The sequence below is a fragment of the Anopheles darlingi genome, chromosome 2 (genome assembly GCF_943734745.1).
Source record: "Anopheles darlingi chromosome 2, idAnoDarlMG_H_01, whole genome shotgun sequence".
In the NCBI taxonomy this organism is placed as follows: Eukaryota; Metazoa; Arthropoda; class Insecta; order Diptera; family Culicidae; genus Anopheles; species Anopheles darlingi.
Window position 1 is genome coordinate 18,577,092 of NC_064874.1, and position 24,631 is coordinate 18,601,722.

At 47.1% G+C, this 24,631-nt stretch overlaps 3 protein-coding genes across 12 annotated transcripts in view; 2 read left to right on the forward strand and 1 right to left on the reverse strand.

Annotated features, from left to right (window-relative positions):
• LOC125948887 (flotillin-2) overlaps window positions 1-1,537 on the forward strand; it is a 135,017-nt gene extending 133,480 nt beyond the window's left edge. For all 7 annotated transcript variants that reach the window (XM_049675412.1, XM_049675414.1, XM_049675410.1 and 4 more), the window contains one exon: window positions 1-1,537. This exon is cut by the window's left edge and continues 16 nt beyond it. In XM_049675412.1, coding sequence (XP_049531369.1) covers window positions 1-164 — 164 coding nt within the window. In that variant the 3' untranslated portion in view covers window positions 165-1,537.
• Window positions 1,538-5,532: 3,995 nt separating this feature from the next.
• Window positions 5,533-18,557, reverse strand: LOC125948831 (uncharacterized). 4 transcript variants are annotated; one of them, XM_049675298.1, is made up of 4 exons: window positions 18,419-18,557; window positions 17,519-17,847; window positions 12,685-13,110; window positions 5,533-8,755 (listed from the first exon to the last, which is right to left on the reverse strand). In XM_049675298.1, exons 3-4 carry the CDS (start codon window positions 12,866-12,868, stop codon window positions 6,219-6,221), a joined length of 2,721 nt encoding a protein of 906 aa, XP_049531255.1. In that variant the 5' UTR covers window positions 12,869-13,110; window positions 17,519-17,847; window positions 18,419-18,557; the 3' UTR covers window positions 5,533-6,218. The 4 variants fall into 4 exon arrangements, with proteins under 4 accessions (XP_049531255.1, XP_049531257.1, XP_049531258.1 ...); XM_049675300.1 differs by lacking the exon at window positions 18,419-18,557 and adding an exon at window positions 18,303-18,342; XM_049675301.1 differs by lacking the exon at window positions 18,419-18,557 and adding an exon at window positions 18,215-18,233.
• A 2,074-nt stretch (window positions 18,558-20,631) lies between these two features.
• LOC125948913 (microtubule-associated protein Jupiter) overlaps window positions 20,632-24,631 on the forward strand; it is a 103,220-nt gene continuing 99,220 nt past the window's right edge. Inside the window, exon 1 of the mRNA XM_049675453.1 lies at window positions 20,632-21,034. Within this exon, the coding sequence (XP_049531410.1) occupies window positions 20,979-21,034 (56 nt within the window). The 5' untranslated portion in view covers window positions 20,632-20,978. The remainder of the gene's footprint in view (window positions 21,035-24,631) is intronic.

Consider the following 24,631-nt stretch of genomic DNA (forward strand, 5'->3'; position numbering starts at 1 on the left):
CCGCTCCGTTAGCGAAGACAGAGGAGATCGTTCTGATCGGGGGAAATGATCAGACAACGGGCGATGTTGCGCGTCTCGTAGGACAACTACCGCCAGCCATTAACGCGCTAACCGGAGTCGATCTGTCAAAGGTTCTCGGCAAAATTCCAGGCGCGAAAGCATAATCGATGGCCATTGTAGACCCCAGGCACAGCGGCCATCATTGAACGCAGCACAGCACATACAAATTTCTACTTTCTGAATCGCAATTCACCAGAAGCATGTTGCATTTACTAAATCCAAATGTTACTAACCCAATGGCGAAGTGTCTGCTTGCATACGTAGTTAAACGAAATGAAAAAAAAAAATCAACTCATCCTCTTTCTTACACACGAACTCCAGTTCGCTTCCGAGCTACTAATTTCTGAAACGATTCTCCTCCTGCTTTCGATTAACACATATGGCGCAAGATTTTACGAAACACATATTAAAGATATGAAAACACTTTCTCGGAATTTCTACTATTGCTGCTGTTGCTGCAGTTTCACTAGTGCATGTACGTGGGCCAATTTATGAATCTTTTTTATAGCTTCGGTGTCGGTGTTGCATTTCTATTTCACTTATTTTTGTATTCGCTTTATTTGTCACTTCACATTTAATATTTTTATGTTTATGCACTCGTACCCTAAACTCGTAAGAAACGGAGTTTTCAATTTAGGGAGGGTCTCTTATGTATCCGGCGCACAACCCACATTAATATAATTCCCCTTCGAACTACTAATACCGACCACCTTCGGTTGCGAACGCTATCTACGGCAAATTATTTAGTTGGCCAAATATCGCTCAAATGGATTAAGCTCGTTTGTTAGGTCTTAATCATACGGCGGAATGTTGGCCAACATAACAAAAGAATTCCTTACGATCTATCACAGTATAACGGTCCCAACAAGTGCTGATTTTTCGTAAAACGGATAAGTAAATGTGGCACAGACAGTGGTTTATATCTGTGCATATTTACACCCGGTATGGAAATGAGAGCGCTATATGGGAAATTATATTTTGTATATGTTACATGGTACATCTTATACCAATACATACAGAGTCTCTCCCTCACTGTGCCTAACATACCAATGGATCTTTTTCCTTAAATAGTCAAGTATGAAATGCCACAATACACGGCGAGCCCATCTTATTGAAAAATCATCGAAAAATTGAAAATCGTTCCCGTCATGTATCATTATATCATTCGTCATATAGTACGCACCATTTGTCTAGCTGTTTTGTTTGTAAATTTGAGCCACCGGATTCTTAACTCTGTACTTTGTACTCCGCAAGGACTGAGATTGGTTATCAAATTATCCATCTTTAAAACTCCGGTCAAAAACGAGGTTCTTAGGCAGACCAGAATCTCGCGAATGGTTTTTAACGAACTCCAATGTGCGTGGATATTCATTATGGTTTGTGGTTTAACCGCGGAGCACATGTTTCTGCAGCCCTTGAATTTTGTATGTTTTTCCAAAGACTTTCTCAAAATAAAAGAAGGAATGATGTACCTTACCGACTCTCTACACGGGCGCGAGAAAGCTGAAAATGAGATGAGAATGAAAAAGGCGAGAATGTCAAATCCCATACATTTGTGACAGCCTACTTGTATCTTTACATTTCCATTTGTATGGGATTTGACATTCTCGCCTTTTTCATTCTCATCTCATTTTCAGCTTTCTCGCGCCCGTGTAGAGAGTCGGTTACGTCTAAATAAATTGTCTGATTTGAATTTAAAAAAAGAATGGCTTTCATACTTGACTATGTCTGAGATCCAGGGTACGAGTTTATATCCTTTATATTAACCAATGCATTTTTTACATTTAATCGTTTCAATTCAACCCTCCCTCTTAGTAAACCATTGTTCAAGGTGATGGAATAGACCCACAAAAACACTTTTATTTGTTCAGTTCCATTTAGTAGAGGAAAATTTTACGATCCAAAAAAGATTTACGAAACATACTAGCAAAACATGTCAGTGCACCAATTTACCAATATAACCATGGTCTGCCCCTCGTCGACGATAGCATGGTGATTTCAAAGCTATGAACACCTACAAGAGACATGTAGTGCATCAGTCCTCATACAGCATGGAGCAGGAGCTTCCTGTAGACCATTGGCAAGCAATAGCGAATGGTTTTTAATCTTCTTTCAATTTAGTTTCTATTGTACTTTCTTTAATGGACCGTTTGTTCAAACATACGGCAGGCGTAATACTAGTCGAATAGATTTCATTACCATGTTGTGCGCGTGCAATCGTGCACAGTTCCAATACTGTTTTGGGCATCGCCTAATTGGATTACTTTGCCAGTATCAGTACCAAATGCAGTAGTAGTCATACCGAACAGTCTATAACAGCAGCTCAAACAGGCCGCGTAACGCATATGTTTACCTTGTCGTATCAAGAGCCAAAAGTGTACGGAGAATAACGAATTGACACTATTCATAACCACACGTGCATTCATACACATACACACACACACTCTCTCTCTCCTTCTCTCATACACACATACACAAACACAACCACTGTATAAACCACACGATAGATCGCGATCACATCGGAGGAAACCCAAAATTCCATCGCGAGTAAAACGCTCGTAACATCCACAGGAATCCGCTATGTAAAATATCTCAAAATCAATTCCTCACTTTTTCCGCGGTTTTCAGTGCAATTCGTAGCATCAACATCTACAGGCAACGACAGCATAGAATAGACATTTTTAGTGGATCGAACGGTAACGACGTAAAGTCCAAACGTCATAGATCAGTCATAGTTGCAGCATCCTCCAATCGGATTGCAAGCCGGCATCGATCTGCTTTCGCCTTCTAGTTGTTATAGGATTCTCTTCGTGCTATCCCTTCTGTTAGAAATGCGCACTCCGGCATACAAGGGAGTGAAGTAATTTGCAGAGAACATAAGTAAATACAAAACCAACCTAACATGAAAAATGTAGAAAAAAGAAACAAACCAAAACACGACAAAAGAAGCGAGACAGAAGAAACCCATCCAGTAGGGGTTGATGCGCGAAAAGAGATCGCAACAAATTAGAAAATCATAGACAGAGTAGCTGACCGCGATGAACATACGAAGCAGCAAACAACACACAAACACACACAGTAGTGAAAACAAACGGAATCCAAACGTTAAACAAACTAACTAAAACCAAAAACACGAAGCTAACAAAGTAACAACAAGTAGCGAAAAGGCCAGAAAATTGTATATTTTTTATACTCCTTATATGAGAAGTGTTTATTGATGATGATTGAAGGTCAAGTGACGTGTTGGCGAAGTGAGCGAGCAAAAGGAATGTGGCGTCAAAGCAGACCACCGGCAACCTTCTGTCCCCTCGAAAAACGATGCTGTAGCCGAAAACTGTGTGTGGTTGCATAGTGAGTATAAGTAAAGCAGGCCTCTTTGTAGCACCGATTGCTTGGATCAACCACAGAGATCCTGAATGGCATGAATCGAGCTGATAGATTTGGACAGCTTTTATGTTCATACAAATCCCTCAAAAAATGTTTGATTGAGCTAGAGCGTGATAGAGACGAGACAGCCAGAAACTACCACAACCTGAATGGTTAATGCATTTAGTAGAGATAAAGTAGGGTGGCTAAGATCGACGTCAAAACCACGAGATCGTCATACAACCCAAGCTCATAGTCACTCGCGGCACACGACGGCGGTTATGTTCGATCGCCGGATCAATGAATAGTGTGCTTCTGTGTATCGCGTAGGAATTCGCAGGATAAGCAATCGACCGAACGTCCAAGGTTCGGAACACCGCCGCACGTATTTTCATTTCGTAATCCCACTAGCAAAATTAACCCAAATTCCAGGACAGATATATTCTAAACTCAAGCCACTCCATTGTCTTGTCGTTTCGAATATGAATAGTGAATTTTGTTTTTTTCTAAATCAATTGAACGCTTTTTAGCACTACTATCTAGCGAGAAGTGTTAAGTGCGACACGATCACGACACTAGCGAATTACATTCTACGTTACCATGATGGCGAAAAGTTCAACGCAATGTGGTAGGTTTCGGATCGCCCCGTAATAACCGAAACCGAAATGTAAAGGCTGCGAAATTTTGTCTCTTAATGCTTCTTTTCTTTCATCGGATCTATCCGTTACCATTCGTATACCTCCATGATCCATCTTAGGATAACAGCAGCATCATTGCTATCACGAAGAACAAAGAGAGGAGAAGCATTTACATGAGATCTATTGTGTTTCATAATTCAGTACAGTACATAGGTATATTATGTATCGCACACATACATACGTATGACGTACACAAGAATCTCTTCTGAGCACGTAAGAATGGTGCTAAAGGAGACCCATAGCACCACAAAACCGTTGTCCTTAAAATGTGTTCGTTCTAGTTATATGTACAAACAATGGTGCTTACCAGTGCGTACGGGCAACAGAGTGTAATTGTGTGTGTGTATGTGTGTATACGTGTGTGTGTTACTTTCTTAACGTCGCCGATTAACGTGCGTGCTAACCAATCTTCTGCAACCGCAACCTTTTCTAGTAATCGCATCGGGCATCGGTTGTCTTGATTCATGCATTGCCCCCAATTCCCCGGCTTATAATTTTTTGAATGTGCACTAGCTCATACCACAGCAACGTTGGAAAGCACCGATCACGATCATTCGGTGTAGGCATGCTTTTGTGGAATCGAGGAATTCTTCAACCCACAGTATCATGCCACTACCACTCACCATGCACCTATCACACCATGCTGGCTTTCGTCTCAGTAACTACCGGCTCCAGAATAATGAAAGTGTTGGATACAAATCTCAAAAACTCTGATTCCTTGTCGGGTGACTACACACCTGACAATCCTCATAGTGAGTCGGTCAACGCAACAGAGCAATTTTCAGGCAGATGGTAAATCCGTGCTGAGTAGGACGATCGCAATAGAACAAAGATGCATGAAAACAAAAAAGGAAATCAAGAGAAAACCATCAATAGTTGATGCTCCGAAAGAGCAAACCGATCAGCATGATGGTGATGATGATGAGGATCATGTGGCGATTTTGAGGATTAGGGATCGTGGTAATGGACAGCACCAAACGTAGCAGTAAATCGTGCGCGCCAACCCCATACCGTAAACCATAAACCGGAAAGTGTATATGACGATGTTCTGATTTAAATGAAATATGATTGAAACGATCAATAAATGTAAAAGAAACGCATTCAGCGTTTGGTTGTGCAACAGGTTATAGGCAATTGAGAAATGATGAAAACGATCTGGTAAAAACCAGGAACAATCTAGCTGGCGTTGTATGACAACGGTCTAGTTAGCAGCCAGCCGGTCCCATTCCCTCGCGGCATGCTTAGAGTATGTACTACAATCAATAGTAGCGGAGAAAGCGTGTAATAATTAAATTTACTCACCTCACATTTACATTGACTGCAGCAGTTTAGCAGGTTCAGTTTGGGCTTTCTTTCTGTATGTAACTGGCAGAGCTCCAACTCCAACCACTCCCAACAGCCGTACCACTCGTCTTTGAATACTTATCTATTATCATTTTGCTAGTTAGAGCTTATCTACATCCTGTTTTAGTTCCGTCTGACGAAATCGAACAAAAGTACACGTATAAAGTGGCGAACCAGAGAATGGAGAAGGAGAGCGATAGAGCAACGAATGTGTTCTGTCTGGTTGTGCGAACTAAGAATCCTGTTGCGCGCCCCATAACATACGTTCCCCCTTTTTTTTTTTAGTACAATTCAACATCTCTGTTGGTTCAGTATCGCGCAGTTCCTGAAATTACATTTTCTTCAAACTAGCTAGAGTTGTTTCACTCCACTCCGTTTTGGCTACATCTGGTCCTATCCATCCTATCCGATCCACCACCATCACCGATGATCGCAGTAATACTATTTACTTTTCCATTCCTCTACTAACTTTTATGCCTCTCCTCCATTTCCTTCATTACTGGTTGTCCTGTTATCGTCATTCTCGCTTAGATTCTAAAGTTTACAGCTTCAACATTTCTAAAATTGTATGGTCATTTGCGATCCCTCCCGTGGTCACTCTCGCTCCTGTACGATTCGCCGTTAATACTCGTCTCAACCCATGCATCCGCAGGTTTCGCCGGAACGTCCCGCCGGATGCGGAATTGTCATTGAATGCTAAAATGCTAAGTAAAGTAAAACAAACAATTCCCCGCTCTCAAATTGCGCTTCTTAAGCCACCAAGGATTTGTCCTGCAACAGAACACCATCTTCGCGCTCGCCCCGATCATCGGTCAACATCGATTGCTGCTGCTGCTGTTGCTGTTTCAGTTCCGCTTCCCGTTGGCGTTCGAGCTGCAGCTTTCGTCGCTTTTGGCGGTTAATAAGTGGCATGAAACCCCACAGGGCCGAACCACTGAGCAAAATGAAACCGAGCGTGGTAAACAACGGCTGGTAGCGGCCCATCTGCTCGAAGATCAAACCACAGATTGGTGGACCGATGAGCTGCAGAATGCCGTTCACAAACAGGCTGATACCATAGGACGAGGTGAGCCGCTCCGTACCGAGCATATCGGCCATGATGACGGCCGTAATGCCAACGTACGTACCGGATGCCAAACCGAACAGTCCACAGAACACGCTCACCATCGTGTAGGTATCGACTGTGGGTAGCAGGGCAAGCGCTAGGCCCGATATGGACAGCCCACCGACAAAGTACCACGTTTTCGGGATGAGATTGGTATCGGACAGAGCGGAACCACCGATACGACCGACCAGGTCGAGCGTCGACACGATCGACAACAGATAGGCGGCCCGACTTTTGTCGAACCCGAGCGTGATCGCGTACGCTGGCAGCAGGATGATAAAGTTCGTGTAACCGATCGCATTGGTCGAATTCGAGATCAGGATAACGAGATAGGTCGGATCGGAGAGCAACGATAGATCGAAGAACGACTGTGCCTTACTGTCCTTGCCATTCTTTCCTTTACCGGTCTTCTCACTATCCTTTCCCGATGCATCCTTTGCAGGTTTGGTCGCCGAACGGGACACGCTGCCACCGAACGATCGTAGCGACAGGTGCGAGGCGAACTCCCTCGGCTGATGCGTCGACAGTGTGCTTCCATGGAACGGTGTACTCATATACTGAAAGCTGCTAGTCGAGGGAGACCGTTTCGGTTGTCGCGGATGACCACCGGCACCACCAGCCGCACCCGTTGCATTGCCCACCGCACCGATACCACTACGGATCGAGTTGAGACGATTTAGCCGGAAGAACGATCCGGCCGTTTCATTATTTAGGAACGAGTTCGAACTTAGTTGGCTGGTGAAGGTCAGGTTGCGGTGTTCCTCTTTGATCGGTGTGCTAATCTTGCGCTGCCTCTGGCTACCTCCACCACCACCACCACCACCACCTTGCTGTTCATCACGCCCATACGGAACGGCCGCCGCAGACACGCTGCGGGCAAAACTGTCGATTAGTCCGTTCTTCGGATTAAACCGGAAGATGTCGGGCGATTTGTGCTCGAGCGTCGGTGTTGAGATAGTCGGCGTATCATCACCCATGATGGCAAATTTGGGTTTAATGGTCAGCGCCTGCGGTTGGGCCGGATTCTGCTGCTGTAGTGCCTCGCCGCCAACACCTGCCTCCCCGTTAACCAACGATTCGGCGGTCGGATCGGTTTCATTCGATTCACACTCCTCCAGGATCACATTGCTACGCTCACCGAGAACACCGTCTGCGGCCTGCCGCATGTTGCCCTCCATTTCATCCTCATCATCCGAAGGTGGTGCCTTTCGGACACGCTTCAAATGCTTCTCAACCGGCTCGTAGAAGATGGCGGCCACCCAAACGTTCAGCGTGATACCGCCCATGATCAGACAGGCCCCACGGTATCCAAAGGTAACCAATAAATAGCGTAGCACCGGTGGTAAGATGATCGATCCAAGGGCACTGCCCGAGATGCACAAACCATTCGCAAGGCCACGCAGTCTTACAAAGTACGACGTTACGATGTACACCGTCGGAGGAAAGGCGAGTCCTGCGCCCGTCCCTACCAGCACGCCGTAGCTGATGTACAGATAGTTCACGGAAGTCGCCCAGTACGTAATTATCATGCCGACAGCCGCAAACGTTCCACCGACAATCGTCACCGTGCGGTAGCTGTACTTCACCGACAGTATGCTGGATAGTGGCCCTAGCGAGCTGTACAGGAAGTAGCACAGTGCCGGTATCCAGGCCGCCGAGGATGGTGACGCTTGGAACGCTTCCAGAAACTCCACAAACAACACGCCGAAGCTCTTGATCGTACCGGGCACGAGGATGTTGACGAGCATCGATCCGGCCAGTACCAGCCAACCCCAGCCACCGTCCGGTGGCACCAATTCGTACTCTCCGTCGTCATCATCGTCCGGATTCTCGGGATCACGGTCCCCTTCTTCCGGTGCACGGTAAGGTTGTTGATCTTTGGTTTTACCAGTGCCGGCATTCGTTTGGTTTTGTTGCTGCTGCTGCTGCTGCTGCTGCATCATGGCGTTGGAGCTGCTTCGACAGATGATGGCACTGCCGTTGCGTGGTAGTAGTGCGGCCGTACCGTTGGCCTCATTCGGGTGTCCCCTGTCGTCCTCTTCCATTTCCTCAGTCGTCTTCGGTTTGTGCCGGTCTTCGGTGATTTTTTCGCGCTCCAGAACCACCGATGCTGAAGCTGATTGCACTTTGTTTGGCGCAGCTGGCAGGCCATTCTTTGTCTGCTGATCGGTTGGCAGTGGATCTACAAGAAAGAAAAAAAGTGTAAAACATTAGTAAAGGGGCTATATAAAGCAAAATTGTGTAATTTGTAGTGAAATATATGATTTATTATCAATAATTCAAAATCACTTCTTCACCATTCACTGCTTGTATGTGCAGTTGGCCATGAATTTATGATTCCCACAAAGCAAGCTTCTAGCTTGCGATCGTTAAGTGACACTTTCGCCCGTTTTCATTTACTCTTCCAAACCATTTACGAACCGCCATGTGCGTCAGGATTGGTTTCTTCTGGCTTTTCAAAGAACGCAATCACCGGTTCTCGCTGGGGGAGGGGTGCCGTCTCAAACCTTCCAACCTTACCGGCATTGTGTGCAAACGAAAACAAAAGCTTGGCGCATGCCCATCAAACCGGATCGTCAGCAGGCAATGACGTAGGCCACGCGGATGGACAGGCTGGGTGCATTCACACCGTGCTGCCATCAACGCGACAACCGCGCCAGATCTCGTGCCAGATAACACGCATATGCCGACACATACATCACTTTGACGCTCGAGTGTCTGTTGGTACAGGTGAAGAGTATCGTTAAAAGTAGATTTTGACGACCAGATATAACTGTCTCCATGCGGCGTGACCTTGCCTCTGCCATACTGTGTAGCTGCATTTGAAAAGAAACCATTTGCCTCGGGGCCTTAGGCAGCGAGCTGCACCCGCAGCGAGTAGCTTTCTGCACTTTGCACTACAACCATCAGCCCTTCGCTTGCAGCTAAAGCCAAAAAAGACCTTGACCTTCCCTCGTCCAAGAATGAAATATAAGGGAACGGGGCATTTTGTGGTAAACCTTGGCCGCCAATACACCGTTACCCATCTGACGTACCGCGGCTACGGTCACCGCCATGACACACTAGCGCGAGCACGTCCCCAAACACCGTTGGTCAACGGGCCAAACCTGGTGTAGCTCCTGAAATAGACCGTCAAAGTCAAAGGCGATTGTTTCGTTTCGTGTTTGGCGAACCTTTCGAACGGACCGTTCGCGAACTGATTCATCCAGGAATAGCGGACCGGAAACACGGCCAATATGGGTGACCAATGAAACGGAAATCGCTTTCAACGCCGCACGATGCGCTCCTGATGACGCTGGCAAGCAAACGTTAGGTAATGCTTACCGGACAAAGAGAAAGAGAGAGAGAGAGAGAGAGAGAGAGAGAGAGAGAGAGAGAGAATTTTGCCAGCGAGATTGGTAATATTGTAAAACTAAAGATGAAAGTTGTTCTCATTAGTTAAAGCTACCTTCATGTCCACTGCAAGGTCGACAACCCTACATCGCCTCGTTGGATGGACGATCACGACGACCATTACCACCACGAGTACGAGTGTGTCTGTCATTAGACGGAAGAGGTAAAGCTGCCAGCACACGGCCACTAGTGGTTTCGCGATGATGATTCCCCTGCGGCATTACGCCCGATCTAACGATCATTAAAATTTTCCATTCGAAGCCCCCTTCTTTCTAAGAACACTCACAGCATCTCGCGTACTGCGCTGCACGTGGGGCCTACCACGGATGCAGTACGGATGTGGCGATCGATGCAAAATGAAAATAAACTCGCACAAACCACACACGAGTGTGGCAGCTTGCTTATCTCGCATTTCGACAACTCTGTTTGCACATCCCCAAGCACGGGTAGACAGGAGATACTTGGAACCCATGAAAGGGACATTCTGCTTCACCTTGAAGTATGTGACTCACTGGACTGATGCGGTAGATTCCGGATAGGCCTTGCCTGCAAATGGTCCGTTTTTTCCATTATAAAACGACCCTGCATGCAACAGCATGCTAAGCGCGGCCACCAATGCTTCTTCCTCTTTATCTAACTCTATCAGCTCAAGCCAATAATTACTCTCAATTGCGCGCCCACTTGGGGACCGATGGTGTTATCTGACGGCAATTCCAGTCGCACGTTACCTCGTTATCAATTCTTTTTTATCTGGCCACGAGGAGTTCGAGGTAGCTTCCCGGCCATGTTCAAGGTTATCGCCGATATCACTGACCGAAAGATCCACTTCCATCGATCCGAGACACCAATTCACGCCGAACAAACGAAAAGCAAAGGCAAACAATGGGCATGCATTGGAAAGCACTTTGATGCCGGCTCACGATCGCGTCCTTGAAGTTTCCGCAATTTGTCGTCGTTCCGTGCGTCGCCGTACGGATCGGATCGATTCCTTTGTCGTGGCCGTGATCCGAAAGTGCGGGTTGCTCGACTTGCCCCTTTCTTTTCATAACACATTTCCAAGGAGCAGTTAAGAAATGTGGGTTAAGAGGGTTAGGTGGACGCGCGGTTTATTAATAGGATCGACACGGTTTGCGTGACCCGAGAGTGGCGGGTTCTGCTGTAGCTTTCGCCTTCCCATTGGCTCATGGTGGAGAAGAGAAAAGATTCTCGATTGATTTCATTTCAGGTTTAAACAATTCCTGGTGGCAGAGGTGCCTTCGGTCTATACACAACATGTGGTATGTCGTTCTGTTCAACTTAATAGTTAAATGATCTGCCCAGTAATCAGTCGAATGCGGAATCTATTTTGCCAGCATCCGGTATCAAAACTGCGTAGCAAAAGTGCGAGAGTCAACGTAATCACTTCGTTAAGATACTGACGTATTCGCGGGATGGCCTAGAACGAGGTCATCTAGCGATGAAAGTGTATTCAATCGTGACTAATCAAAACTCAATTCCGTTATACTATTGGGCCCAGCATGTAAACATGTTGTCGTGAAGCTTGCAGACGTCTGTGCCTTGCTTGGTGCCTCACAGCGAAATCAGGAAATACCCCCGACGGTGAGCCGCGCGTACGCAAACGACGCACGAGCCAATAGCAAAAACAACAACAAATTCATCATTTTCCAATAGCAACAGCATCAGCATCATCATTCATCACTTTAAAGACGAATCTTTCAACCCCATTTCAAGCGCACTTCGGCGAAGAGAAGATCCGCAGCATTGCCTTTGCTCGGCTCACTTGTGGCGAAGGGCGATGTCTTCCGACAAAATTTGTCGCCATCAGTCACTGGCAGCATCAGCGATCAGCAACAACTCAATTGACCCTAATCAGCAAGCGGCACACTCCAGTACGCGAATCATTTCTCTGTCCGCCAGCAACGACTTGACGACAACTTGAACCTCGCCCATTATGGGCGCTAGTTGAATTGCGTATCGCAGAACCACATTGGCACAAGGACGGACGCATCATCGGAATGATAACATCAAGATGTAGGAGTTTTTTTTGCCGGCATACACGCAACAAGCGAGTGCGCCATTTGAAGGTTTCCTGCTTGCTTCTTGGAACACGCATACGGTACGTAGGTGGAAGCTGATGCTGATGCTACTGTTGCTGCTTCCTGCTACTGACAGTGAGGGTATTGTGCTTGTTGCTATGCTCTTCATGGGTTACAAGACCGTCTCCTTTCGATAGCGATTTCTTGGTATCGTTGAGCTACAGATGGCTACAGATAAGACATTCATTGGAGCTTGGCATAAGAAGTCCTCTAAGTTTGACTCCAACAACCACGTTTCGTATGAACGGAACGCAAGCCGAACAAACATAATGGCATCCAGCAGTGCCTACTGTGCGTCCGTTTGCCGTTACAGATGACTAATCAATTCGTCAGCAGCCCCACAAAGTACCAACAAGTAAATGATATCAAACACTTGCCCAGCACGCTCAATAGTCCACCAAGACCCAGGCAGGAGGTGGCGGCATGGAGCTTATCAATCCTCCAGCGCCCCGGGACATATCGTTTCGCGACAACAACAACAACAACAACAACAACAAAAAGGACATCGAAAAGTAGGCTGCTTCTATTTCAATATTCTTCAACAACCGGCACTGGCTGTTGCTCCACGCAATTATGCAAATGATTCCTTCTTGGTCTTCTTTTCCTGTTTCTAGTAACTTACCGCGCCCTTTCGGGATCACCCGGACGACCTCATCCTGCTGTGCGTCAACATCGCCTTCTACATCCTCGTCATCGGGTGGTGGCGCTGGGGATCCTTGATGATGCTGCCGCACCGGGCTATAGTCGGCCACGTGCGTTTGGAGGCGCTGGGTGCCTTCGCTCCGCTCTACGCTTTCCTCACCCATCGTACCCTTTGGTCCAGCTGGTGCCGCCTTGCACTAGCGTCCAAGCGAGCGAACACGCCAAGCGTTGTCAATGATGGTTTCCTCCTTCTCGAGCCACTGCTCCAGCTCGGATGGTTCGGCTTCTCAGCAGTTCGCAGCGGTCGGTCGAACGACGAGAAGACGCTGGTTCCATCCGGTGCCGACGTGCCGACTGCTATAGCGTCGCCAGTGTCCCTTGTTCCGCTCGGTAATCTTGGTTCCTGCTAAAAAATTGGTTTGAAACAGAAAGATGGTTATTAGTGAGCGTGCAAGCACAGAGAGTGAGGAAGTCGACAGCCTTCAATTCTAATGTTCAAAATAATGTTTGAAATGATCTCACGCGAACAGAGCAACGCGCAGACCCAGGCAATGTACCTTATGCTGGATGGATGTGACATTGAACGCGGCTGATAGCCAAACCCTGAACCCCTGAACGTTTCGACCTTCGGCTCCGGAACGCTAACCGGTTCACTGTCACGGACTGTGTTTCTCTGTCACTGTGACTGTCCTCCACCCCACCAACAGCTTGGCAACGATCCAAGTGAACTCACGACGCTTCACACCACATTACATTCGCGAGACGGGAAACCACTGGTGGGTGACCGTAGCTCAACCGAAAACATGTAATCAGCCCACTACCTCTTTCCTTCACTTTCCATCCACAGAGCAGCTTCCTTCCTCCCGGTCGCATCTAAAATTAATGGACCAACGACCAAGGTGACAGGGCGCGGCAAACGGTAGCGAGGTTCACTCAACTCGTTCGGGAGCGCCGCTCAGGGAATCGGTGATCGGGGATCTTCAGCTTCGACTAGTGGTCTCGATATTGTTGCAACACAACAATATCCGAAGCCACCAGGGGGGGAAGGAATCGTGTTAAGTGCCCTCGCCTCTGGTGTGCGCCGAGAGCGAGAGAGATAGAGAGAGAAACACTTTGTTGTTCTGCGAGCTCTGTTTGCGAAGAGATCAAGCTACCAAGCTGGTGGTGGTGGTGACCTTGGCATCGCTACATTCCCATGCATTCCACTCTCTGGCATCTTATCAACGCCAGAAGGTGCTCCTCCTGCTCCTCCACCTTCCAGTTGTTTGCCAAAAATGTCAGCAACATGTCAGCGCCTCAGTAAATGATAATGATTATAAGTTACGCGTGCGCGTACATCTTCAATGGACCGTGTAATCATCTGGCCGAGGAGGTGGAGATAATCTCCCTCTCTCTCTTTCTCTCTCTAACTCTCTACGCGGCCCAAAACTGGGTCAACACAGAGGTGCCATTCAAGTGAATTTGGCGGGAAGCGTATAATGGCCACGACGTACTACGCATACGAACTGCGCCATTGATAACGAAATTTGAACGAAGTAAAAACCATCCAACCCTCCTCTTTCTTATCGCGGCGCATTTTCGCCCACTAAAAAAAGTAGTTTCCCTTTTCCTTCCGTTCTTGATCTTGTTTCAGTGCTACCAGAGATTTGCTGACAGTTGGCCACGAAACAACAAGCCTACTACTCACCCCGTCGGTCGATGACGTCAACGAGTAGGCCGCGAACCATAAACGAAAGTCTCGCGTGTCTCGGATTACAATCATCGCTGACGACGACGGCGAGCACGACGGTCATGGAGTGATGGTTGTTGTTGCTGGTCCGAGGCAGACGGACCTGGCCCCCTGTTTCCCCCCTGACACAACGTCGTAAGCAACGAGCGTGTCAACCACACCGCGAAGGTAACCAGCAACGTTGACGAGCATAAATCGATGAGCAAACTGCGATGGGGCTCGAGTCATTGAACTCAAGCGCCGGGCCTCGGTCGAGTACGAGAGTTAAGAACACTTGAACCGGAGCAGTCGCAGCAGACTATCGATCCGAATCATATGGTTTTAGGCAAGCGATTCACTTCCTGCAGACTGCCCTAGTCTTCCGATGGCGATGCTGGTGGCGCATAATGTATGAACCTCTCGCACTAGCCCCCTTCCATTCTGCCGGTGTTTCGCAGCGACGCATAGTGAATGCGGTTCTTTGTTCAAACCGTTCCGGGTCGATTTATTGGATTTTCAGGTCTCGCAGCTGCAGATGCAGCTTTGCACAGATGTTCCTCGAGGGGGGCTGCCAGCCAGTGCGTTATGACTCATACAAAATGCATTCGATAAGGCATGTCTGCCTCCTGTCACAAACGACTATCTACTCTGTTTTTCAAATTAAAGAACCGAACTGCACCGAGTGAAGGTCGTTTTGAGAAATTAGTTTTCTTGAGTCCGTGCCAAACCGAATGGACGATGCGATCGGTGACTTATGGAGATGTCCACCCACCGGATCGTGGGAGGAACCTCTGATTCAGACTAATTACCAGCATCCTTCAACCACGATCAGGTGACTGGCGATGGAGACGCGCTGGTTTGATGTGGCGAATGGATTCGTTAAAAAAAAATGATCGCGCCAAATATAATTCAAGAAACGAAAACGATCATCAACGGTACTCAATCTTCCCCATTCGAAGGGCGATTGATTGGAGCTCCTTCCGCCTTTACATGTTGAATAATGTTGCCAAATGATTTTGCATTTTCTACACCCCCTGGTGCTCGGTCGATCATTCATTCCATTTTGCTTTTATCGCTAAAGTGTCCGCACAAATAGACAGCGAAGTGCCATTGTTTCGCAAAAGAGGGACACTTCTTTGTTGATGCCAGCTTATCGGCGAACTCAGTTGCATATAATGAAGGCCACATTTTACGCAGCACTCATCAGAGCGCTCATTATGGCGATCAGCGGCTGTCAGATCTTGGAGTCCGTATCCTTATTATCACCGTGATGCATGGACACGGTATCATCGGGAGTACATTCCCTTTTTCTTAACAACCGGTTGTGTGTCCTCGCTAATGACGAACCCCCTTCGCTAGCTTATGCTCGCCATGCACACTCAACGCCCCTCGCCGGTCGTGTCCAGCAAACAACAGGTAACGGGGCAACACAATTATAATTACGCAAACGCCACGACCACAACCGCCATCAGCGAGTTGCACAATCATCGCGCGATCGACAACGTTGCTGACCACGTGGTGTGGTCCACAGCAGCACCAGCACCAGCACTAGCAGGGCTTTATGGTCATTATATGGTATATGCTTATGATGGCTCGCTGCTGTACTCAACATCGCCATGATTCCCCGGTCATTGCCTGGTGATTGCATGGCTCTGGAGAACGTCGCAGTGACGTGTTGAAAGGACAAGCACGTGACAGCGGTCCCCGTCGTTTGGACCAGTGATGCTGTCCCGTCACCTGTTTTCAAACAATCCACGGACCTTATGCCTGACCTTTAGGGCCACCTCCCTTCAGTGCAACAAACACATTGTTCAAAGGCTCGGAACTGCATAAAATCATTCAATGGCCCATTAACCATCTCTTACCCCAGGTTTATGATTTCATTTTATGATCTTCTCATTCGTCGACTTTGTCTTCCTTGTTACAAGAGCGCCCGAAATGTTCGCTTGGCCGCATAAAGGAACGAATGCCAATGTACACGAGTGAACGATGAGTCGTGGCCATTAGACGCCGCCAAGGCAAAGTGTCTACTCTGGTGTTAACCAAGCGAAACGATCAGCTTCCGCGATATCGTGGTGGGTTTGTCATCGACCTCGATACCGCCACTCTCAATCGACTCATCAACCTCATCGGTGCGTAGCAATCATTAACCCGCAGCATAGAACGAAGGTGGTGTCCCTGGGCTGGGGTTTGGAGGACAGTTTAGTCGGTCGTGTAATGGCAGTGATCTGGAGCGAGTTTCCGGATCGATTGAAGTCTAAGCTTGTCAGTGACGGCGCGCATACAAAGGACAAACCGAGGTGAACCGATTACGCGAGACATTCCTCTAGATGGCCATCGAATGCCAACGACATTAGGTCGCTGTCGCGAACGGTGGCCATGGTAGATGCTTCCTCCTACAGCTTCCGATATTATCGAGAATAAGTCAATGGTCGCCAAGGACTGTGGAACAATCGAAACAGCATCCGGAACCGACCGGTTGCTTCTCCAACTCTATTTGCGGAACGGATTGTGTTCCTCAGCATTCCGCGTCTCCGCGTTGCCTCGAGAGACAAACTGGAGTAATCTGGCGAGTGTTTGCTCGCTTGTACAAAGTTGTTCGCCTGGGAATGCAGCAGCATCAGCAGCTGTTCCATGTGGCTTTGTTTCCGGAATGATAAGGCCGGTTGTAGCTGCATCACAAATCCCCATCGTACACAGCACAGTGACCGCTCGAGAGCAAGTATAACCATATGAGACAAGTGGTGGCATCTTGGAAGTGTCGTTGAATGTGCGATTGAATGCTACCAAGCGATCACATCGCACACACATGACCAAGATGGAGATGGACGAAAATCGATAACACAACCGCAACGGCGCAACAGTACCGGCCGGTTTCACCTTGACCTAGAGTGCCGCAACATGGGACCAACCTCTGGCTCTAGCGTCTCTCTAGCCTTCGCTAGTCGTTTGCTCTCGCATCCTTCTCTCCGTCTTATGGTGGGCCATCTGATCGGAAGAAAGTTTGCTCTCGGTAGCATAGAAATGAGAGCATAACGCATCTCTTGGACATAATGAACCGTCATAATGCACACTATTAACCCTGCACAAGGACGCTGAAACTTACCGGGATTACACACCAAATGAAACGGATGCCGCGCCTCGATTTTCAAATCAAGGTTTGGTTTTTGTTTGGGTTGTTGGGGGGAGGAATAAACTGGTCACCTCCTGCTACTGCACCATGCCTATGCAAAGCCCACTTTTCAGTGTCCACTTTTCGCTGCGGAGAGCGGTAGGATTGGCAACTCTCCGAACACCGGACCGCACACTTCCTGACTTCCTGGTCATCCGCTTCGAACGCTCGCTCCGCTGTTTTTTGCGGTGCCCGGGCGATACACTCTTTTGCGCACTCCACCGAATCGCTAAACACTAAATCAAAGGAAAACGGAAAACCAACTAGAACCAGGAAAAGAAAGGCAGGTTAAAAAGGAGGGGCACTACGTGTTGTTATCGCGTTTCTGGCCGTTTTAGGAACATAACTTCTAAATCACGTTTACAGCACACACAAAAAAACCCACACACGGTCCGTTTGTCCGTAAACATTAACGCCTTGTTCGAAACGTGATGAGAATCCGATTAGCGCACCGAACACGACGACCACAGCGGAGAGCGAGCGAGTGAGGGGTCACCTTTGTCACCCTGTCGATCAGCTGGTGATGATTCGGGGGGACAAACTTCGCCCCCTCTTTCCCCTCGCGTCGCCCTCACCCACGAGTACCACGGTCGCAATTTTGTACTACTACCGCCCTACTACCACACGCACACACGACTTGAAGGGGGGTGGCGTCGATGCGAGAGATGCACTTTTCATTGTTGAATTTGCGCGACAATCGCGAAAATAATTCGCGGACCTTTCGACCACGGAGACGCCACACGCGCCACGAATCCCAGCACAAAGAGCACGAGTGGAGCACGATGAGGGGAGGCGGGTTTCAAAAACGGCCACAAGTAGGCCACAGTTACTAACCGGGGAAAAACACAACTACTAGCCCTGAAGGCCCTAAAGAGAGTCCTCCAGAGTCACGGTCTTTCTCTAGCAAAAGTACAAGTCCGAATTGGCACCACGCTTAACCGACACCTAATAAACACCAGTCGTTTTCGTTTTTTTGTTTGCAACCAAGGTATTTTAAATAGATAGGTAGTTTCTTGTAGAACAAAACCCCGATCGGATTAAAAAAAAAACTTCAGAGTTTGACAGTGGGGGGACTGTTTATGTTTACTTCGGGAACGCTTTTTTCGGAGCTGTTTTCGCTTCTCCGTGGTATTACGACGGTTAAAATTCACGAAAAGTTTCACGAAAATTAAATTTTATGCAAATATTCCCAAAATTCTTCCTAGCATTTCAATATGGTCCGTAGGTCTTGCCACCCGGCCTAGAGCCAGAGCTAGCTAGACCGTTCCTAGACCGTGCTTACTCGATGTAAAACACAACTCGGTCGCTTGTTTGATCTTAAATAGCGAGATGAATCATTTAAACATTTGAAAAGAGTGAAATCAGGTACTTTGCCTGATAAAACCACTAAACTTGCTCATGTCTTCTTTTTCTTCTTGAAACTCGCGTGGCTTTGTTGATATAGAGCGACCGGCCACCACTATCACACAAATTCAAAATGGCGACCAATTAAAGCTTCTAAGACACCACCTCTCTTTAAAACACCATGAGGAAAATGCAAAATCGAAATTGGGTAAAAAACCAATATTTACACCTCAATCGATTCGGTAGGTTTTCCGGTTCTAATTGCATACATTTAGGGGCCAACATTTCAAAATTTGCCGGTTAAATAACCAGTGGAATGAACAAGAACCTTAAACATGAGATTAGATCAATTTATGGTGCGAAAATCTATCCAAATACTATCTTTCGACATTGAAAATGTAATGGCATCTCCCTCCCCTCTTCTGTAGCACTATTTAACGTTTATAATGTATTATTTAAAGATATTTAACTGAAAAGGTGTGTATAGGCGGTGCCAGACGGGGCGAAAACTCTAGCGCAAACGAAAAAATTAATGCCAAAACGGTTTCGTCTAACCCTTACACGCTATCAAATTTTTATAAGTCCGCGGACATTTTCGCTGAACCCTTGACGCTATCGAACGCTTTATTTACGAAAATGTAGGTTCTTTTCGTATTGTTTTTGCATTTTTTATATAAATATAATAGCAACAGCAACAAAATCGTTAAAAACTGCAAAATTTATTCGGAAATCAACTTCAGCGGCCAAAACACAGATGTAAATAATACGTTTGACATTTCGGCATAAATTTTCGGGTTTTTACCCCTGCCACACGAAGCGAAAACATTTTGGCATTAATGTGTAAATTTGCGCGTAAATTTTCGCTCCGTGTGGCAGCATCTTATGGTTTTTGGGACAATTATTATGTCTGAATCATCAGCATCTATCTGGAAGAGACGGAGGGAGGTACAAGCGATGTAGTAGGTATATGCTCGGTCCCTCCCCACCCCTCCTCCACTTTCCACATGTATTTCTGTGTCCGGCTCATTCTATAGGTTATCTAACGGCAAAATTTTGAAATGGATAACCGCTAAAATTATTTGAATCGGTTGAGGTGTATGTTTTGGTTTTTTACCCTTTTTTTCTTTTTCTTCTTCTTTTTTCTTCTTTTTTTCTTCTTTTTTTCATTCATTTCGTTTGACAGTTGTCACTAGGTGACAGATGCCACACATCGCGTACAGATTGACCGCAACAGCCCCATTCGCAAGGTGTAATGAATTGTGGCGTAATATTTGAATAAATGGTGTATGTGGATGGTGTAAATTATTTTGGTTTCACATGAAGTTATACATAAAAATAACGACTGTTAAGCATTGTTTAGTTGAAAAATAAAATACATTGTCCTCATATGTCTGTCACTGGATAGTTCTTTCTCCCAGTGCTATCAAAAAGCAGTTTTTGGGATATCACAAAACTGCTGCTTGTTAGCATAAATTAAATTGGCATAATTCGTGATAAATGTTGCTTTATAGAGATAAAAAATTGTTAATATGATACTGCACTCATAACACCATCGCTTGCTTGGTGCGGTGGCGACCGCGGTGTGAACGTGCTTGGCCGCAACCGGCGCAAGAGCCGCATCCGTTGTGTGTCAGCCTTCAAATTTTCAGTTTGAGATGTCACTTTTGAATCGTAGAGTAGCGAAGCCGCCTCTCGATTGTCACTTGATTTTTGTCCCTCGGTTCGTGCGGTTCTGAAAAAGTCGTTTAGCTCCGTATTCTTTCTCGAGCAATAATTTCGGATATTATCGATCTATTTGTACCAGGCTACCAGTTCGCACTTCGTTAAATCCGCGGGTTATTTATTTCGCTCCTTTCGCGATACAACAAAGAGGTTGTACCGGCGTTTTAGCAGAGCAAAGTGAGAAGACCTGAGCAGATTTGAAACTACCGCTGCGCTGTTATCGATCCCGCTGTTCAAAGGCTTCGCGAGTGTTTCGATCCGTTCGGAAAGTGTTCAGTGCTTAGTTTCGGATAGTTTCCTGCATCCACTAATAACTACAACCACCAGAATGACCTCCACCAACTTCACCGTCGGTTTTGGCGAGAACTCCAAGGCTTCTAGCAAGTAAGTAAACGATCCTTCCCCGTGTGGATAGATGATCCCGTATGCAAATCTGGCACAGCGCGATCAGAAGGACGATCCTTGGGAATTTCTGCTCGTCACAAATGCTGATCCAAAAGGTACTTTCCGGGCAGTGCCAAAGAAGACCGTAACATGCTTTCCGTTCCCGCAAAAGGTCATTGTGCGGGAGAAGACACAAAGACGAAGGCTGCGAGGCACGATCAGCGACGATCGTCTCCAGAACAACGTGCCAGCGGAAGAAGAATCCGTAGCGAAGTAGCAGCAGCGGCCAAAAGAGCGTGCTAAGCAGTGCAATCAAGCTCCAAAAGAGCGGACAAGCCAGACGACGTTGAAAGAAGGGTTCACGGGGGGAGAGCCTGCCGGAGATCTGCTTTGGGGAAAAATATGGTCATGCTCCACCACTTCGCTCGCCGCTCCTCTGGACGCTGCTGGTTGGTTATTTAATTTACTTTTTTCCTTCGTACACAGTCACTTGTTTCAAACGTGAAACTCATCGTTTGTTAATTAAAGATCGTTTGTTTTCAGTCGACGAGGGCTTGAAAAAAGTGACGATATCCGATGCTGATAATGCTCAATCAATGGCTAAAAGTTTGTGTTTTTTGGGCGGCGAGGGTGGAATTAAAGGATGATTGTCATACACGTGTTTGAGATGCAAAGTCGTTTCAATGGCAGCTACGAGTGATCGTACCGCTTGATTGAAAGTCACCGTCACGGGCCCCATAATCGTTTTCACAAAAATTAACAAAACACTATAAAAAAGTGTGATGTTCATTGCAGAATAATCCAGAGATTCCTGAAGATCTCTCATTTGGCGATGCGCTGGACATAGTCCGACAAGTTCTATCATAAAATGGAAATTGATGTTCGCTTGTCTTCTCTACTTACTGTACCAGCATGCCATAGATTCTTGCGTCAATCAAAATTGGCAAGGCATGGGTTTGAAGAAGCCGTGATTGGCCGCGAAAAAACGTGAAGCTCCATGCTGCGTTTGATCTGAACCACTTGTGCTCAGGTGGAAATGATTGGTAGTGCATCGCTTGGTGCTTGATCGCTTGCGTTCTGCTGCCTTCTGTGGCCACCGCATGTGCTCGTTAGGCGAGCGACAGACTACGAGAACAAATTGTTTCTCGAAAGCAAACGAGAAAAACAGAACGGCGAGCAAATTCTTCGGCGCACCACAATATGGATCGAAGGGCAGGGAATTGGAATGTGAATCATGTGGTTTTGCTCCGGTCCATTCGGTCCATGCACCAGTCCGTCGTTCGTGCGGCTCACCGGATCCTGAATCCATTTTACCGGTTGGTCGTAAAGTGGTCGACCAAGTTGCTCCGGTAGCGAAAGAGTCTCAATTTCTGAAATGTTCATGACCGTCCGCACCTCAAGCTACACAATACTAATGTGTTCACCTTCTCCTAATTTCATGCCTGGACCGTTTTGAGCCTGCAGCAAACCTGAAGAGAGAATGGACCGAAGGTTGCGTTTCACTCAAATGCATCGAACTGATCGAGCTTGGCTTGGCGGTGGTTCCGCTGATCTCGATCTAAACAGCACGACCTAAACGTCTTATGGTACGCGTGAACATGCAGCAGGGACCACCGTTGCACCGTAGGCTACCGGGTCCCAGCGTAAATCTGGTCATTTGTGTTTCATAATTACAAATCCACCGCCATGAGCGTTTCACTGTTGACTATGCGGCAGACTTCTGTGACTCCATTTGCCCCGTTGCCTTACGTGATTACCGCTTTGCTCAGACTACTCAGTACAAAGACTGCTGCTACGGTTGTCCCCTGCGGTGGTCAGGTTTGGCTGGTTCTACTGCGCCCCACCGTACGTAGGCTTCATCGAGTGCAAACTTGCCCCGTGGAGGTTTTCGCCCAGTTTAGGAACAAGACCTGAACCCCCGCACCCAGTTTGTCCCGTTTGCCGGGTGGCATGTAGCAGCAGCAGCACCAGCACCAGCACCAGCAGCTAGCAAGGCAACCATCAGGCCGTTGCCTGCTCTGGGGTTGGCTGTTCCGCTCGCTATTTATTATTATTCATTCTACTAGCTTCACTAGTAGCGAGAAAGAGAGTGTGTCTGTGTGGCTAGCATGGCGTTGATCGCGATTTGATGGCGATCGGCGTGAAGATTGCGGAAATTATTTAATAGTGGCACGGGAGATACCCAGGGACGTTCGTTCACGAGGAATTCGTCCAGTTTGGAGTGCTTAAGATTCTCTTTTTTCAATTTTTGCCAGCTCCGATTCCGCACGCTAATCTAGCGGCAGCAGCAGCAGCGGCAGCAGATCGAAATTATAGACCATTCACGCGAAGGATTTCAGATCGTTGGCCACCATTCCAAATACGGTTCCCAAAAATGGAACCACCGGGCTCTCTAGCACAAGCTGGAAGTACCTGCTACGCTAACGGAGCGCGAGGGGAAAAAAAGGTCGACGGATTGAGCATTAAAAAGCGGAGACCGGTTTGTTCTGGTTTGTTCTGCTCTTGAGAACTGCCCTTGAAAGATTCTGGGAAGAACACACTTGAGCATGTTTTGCGTAAAATCTAGCTCATTACCAGACACACCGGTACACGCTCGAAGGTGATCATACCCCCCAATGGACGTTTAAGTGGCTCGCATGAAACCAGGATAACGAAGAACGGTTGTGGCAGTGCTAATGTCTGGATAGGATGAAAGTTGGAGAGCAAGGAGAATTGAATGTTCCAACGCCTCCGTACGCTCTCGACTCCGTCTCGACAGCTCTGCGGCAGCAAGCAGTAGGAAACGGAAGAAGAAAATATCCGACATCGATGGATGCGTGGGGTTACAATACACCACCCCACATGATGCACACGGAAATCAGTGTCAGCGGGATGCTGCTGGGTTCAGGGACGGGAATCGCCGTCTATGAGTCATCCCCTGGAGCAGGAAACGGTGAACTTGGTTGCCACTCCTCCTGCTGACATCGGTTCCATCCGATGTCATGAATCAAAGGATTCGTCTGTGTGCTCGAGGCATCGAAGCGCATCTTGTTGAATGCGCTCCCCGGGTGTTGCCGGGCGGCCAAATGGGATTATGTTTCCTCCATTCTCGTATCTACGCTCTCGCACACACTATTGTTGCATCAGTTTGAATGGTTCCGTTGGGGTAATTCCAAGCAAATAGTGTTGAACATTAGATGGAATATTCTTTTGGAATCCTTTTTTCTATTTAACAGTATTTCTAAAAAATATTTCCAATAATGAAAGACTTAAGTAATCGTATCTAGTCTATTTCTGTGGTCACTTTAGACAAAGGCAGTCTAGAAAGTAGTTGGAAATCGACTGGTTAATATCCTTCTTTTGTGGGATTCTTCTACGAATGAGTCACCTCGTTGCCTGTTACTAAATGTCCACAAATTGATCCATATTGAAGCTGCTGCTAGAGATCCTTTATTCTTTCCGCCCGGTAACATTACTAATTCCTTTTTTTTCCTTTCCACTCCGCTATCTTGTGATAGCTGCAATCTAGAATGGATGAGTTGAAAAAACAAGTCACTCGGCTCCGGTAAAGTGGATGCCGATACTGCCTAATTGATTTCCTTATGCCGGGCATCCGTG

Bases quoted from the DNA above. Each gene is read 5' to 3' on its own strand.
- LOC125948831 (XM_049675298.1), bottom strand. From the start codon at position 12,868: ATGGGTGAGGAAAGCGTAGAGCGGAGCGAAGGCACCCAGCGCCTCCAA. The intron at 8,756-12,684 runs GTAAGTTACTAG...TCTTTCTTGTAG, and splicing joins GGTGATCCCGAAAGGGCGCG to ATCCACTGCCAACCGATCAG.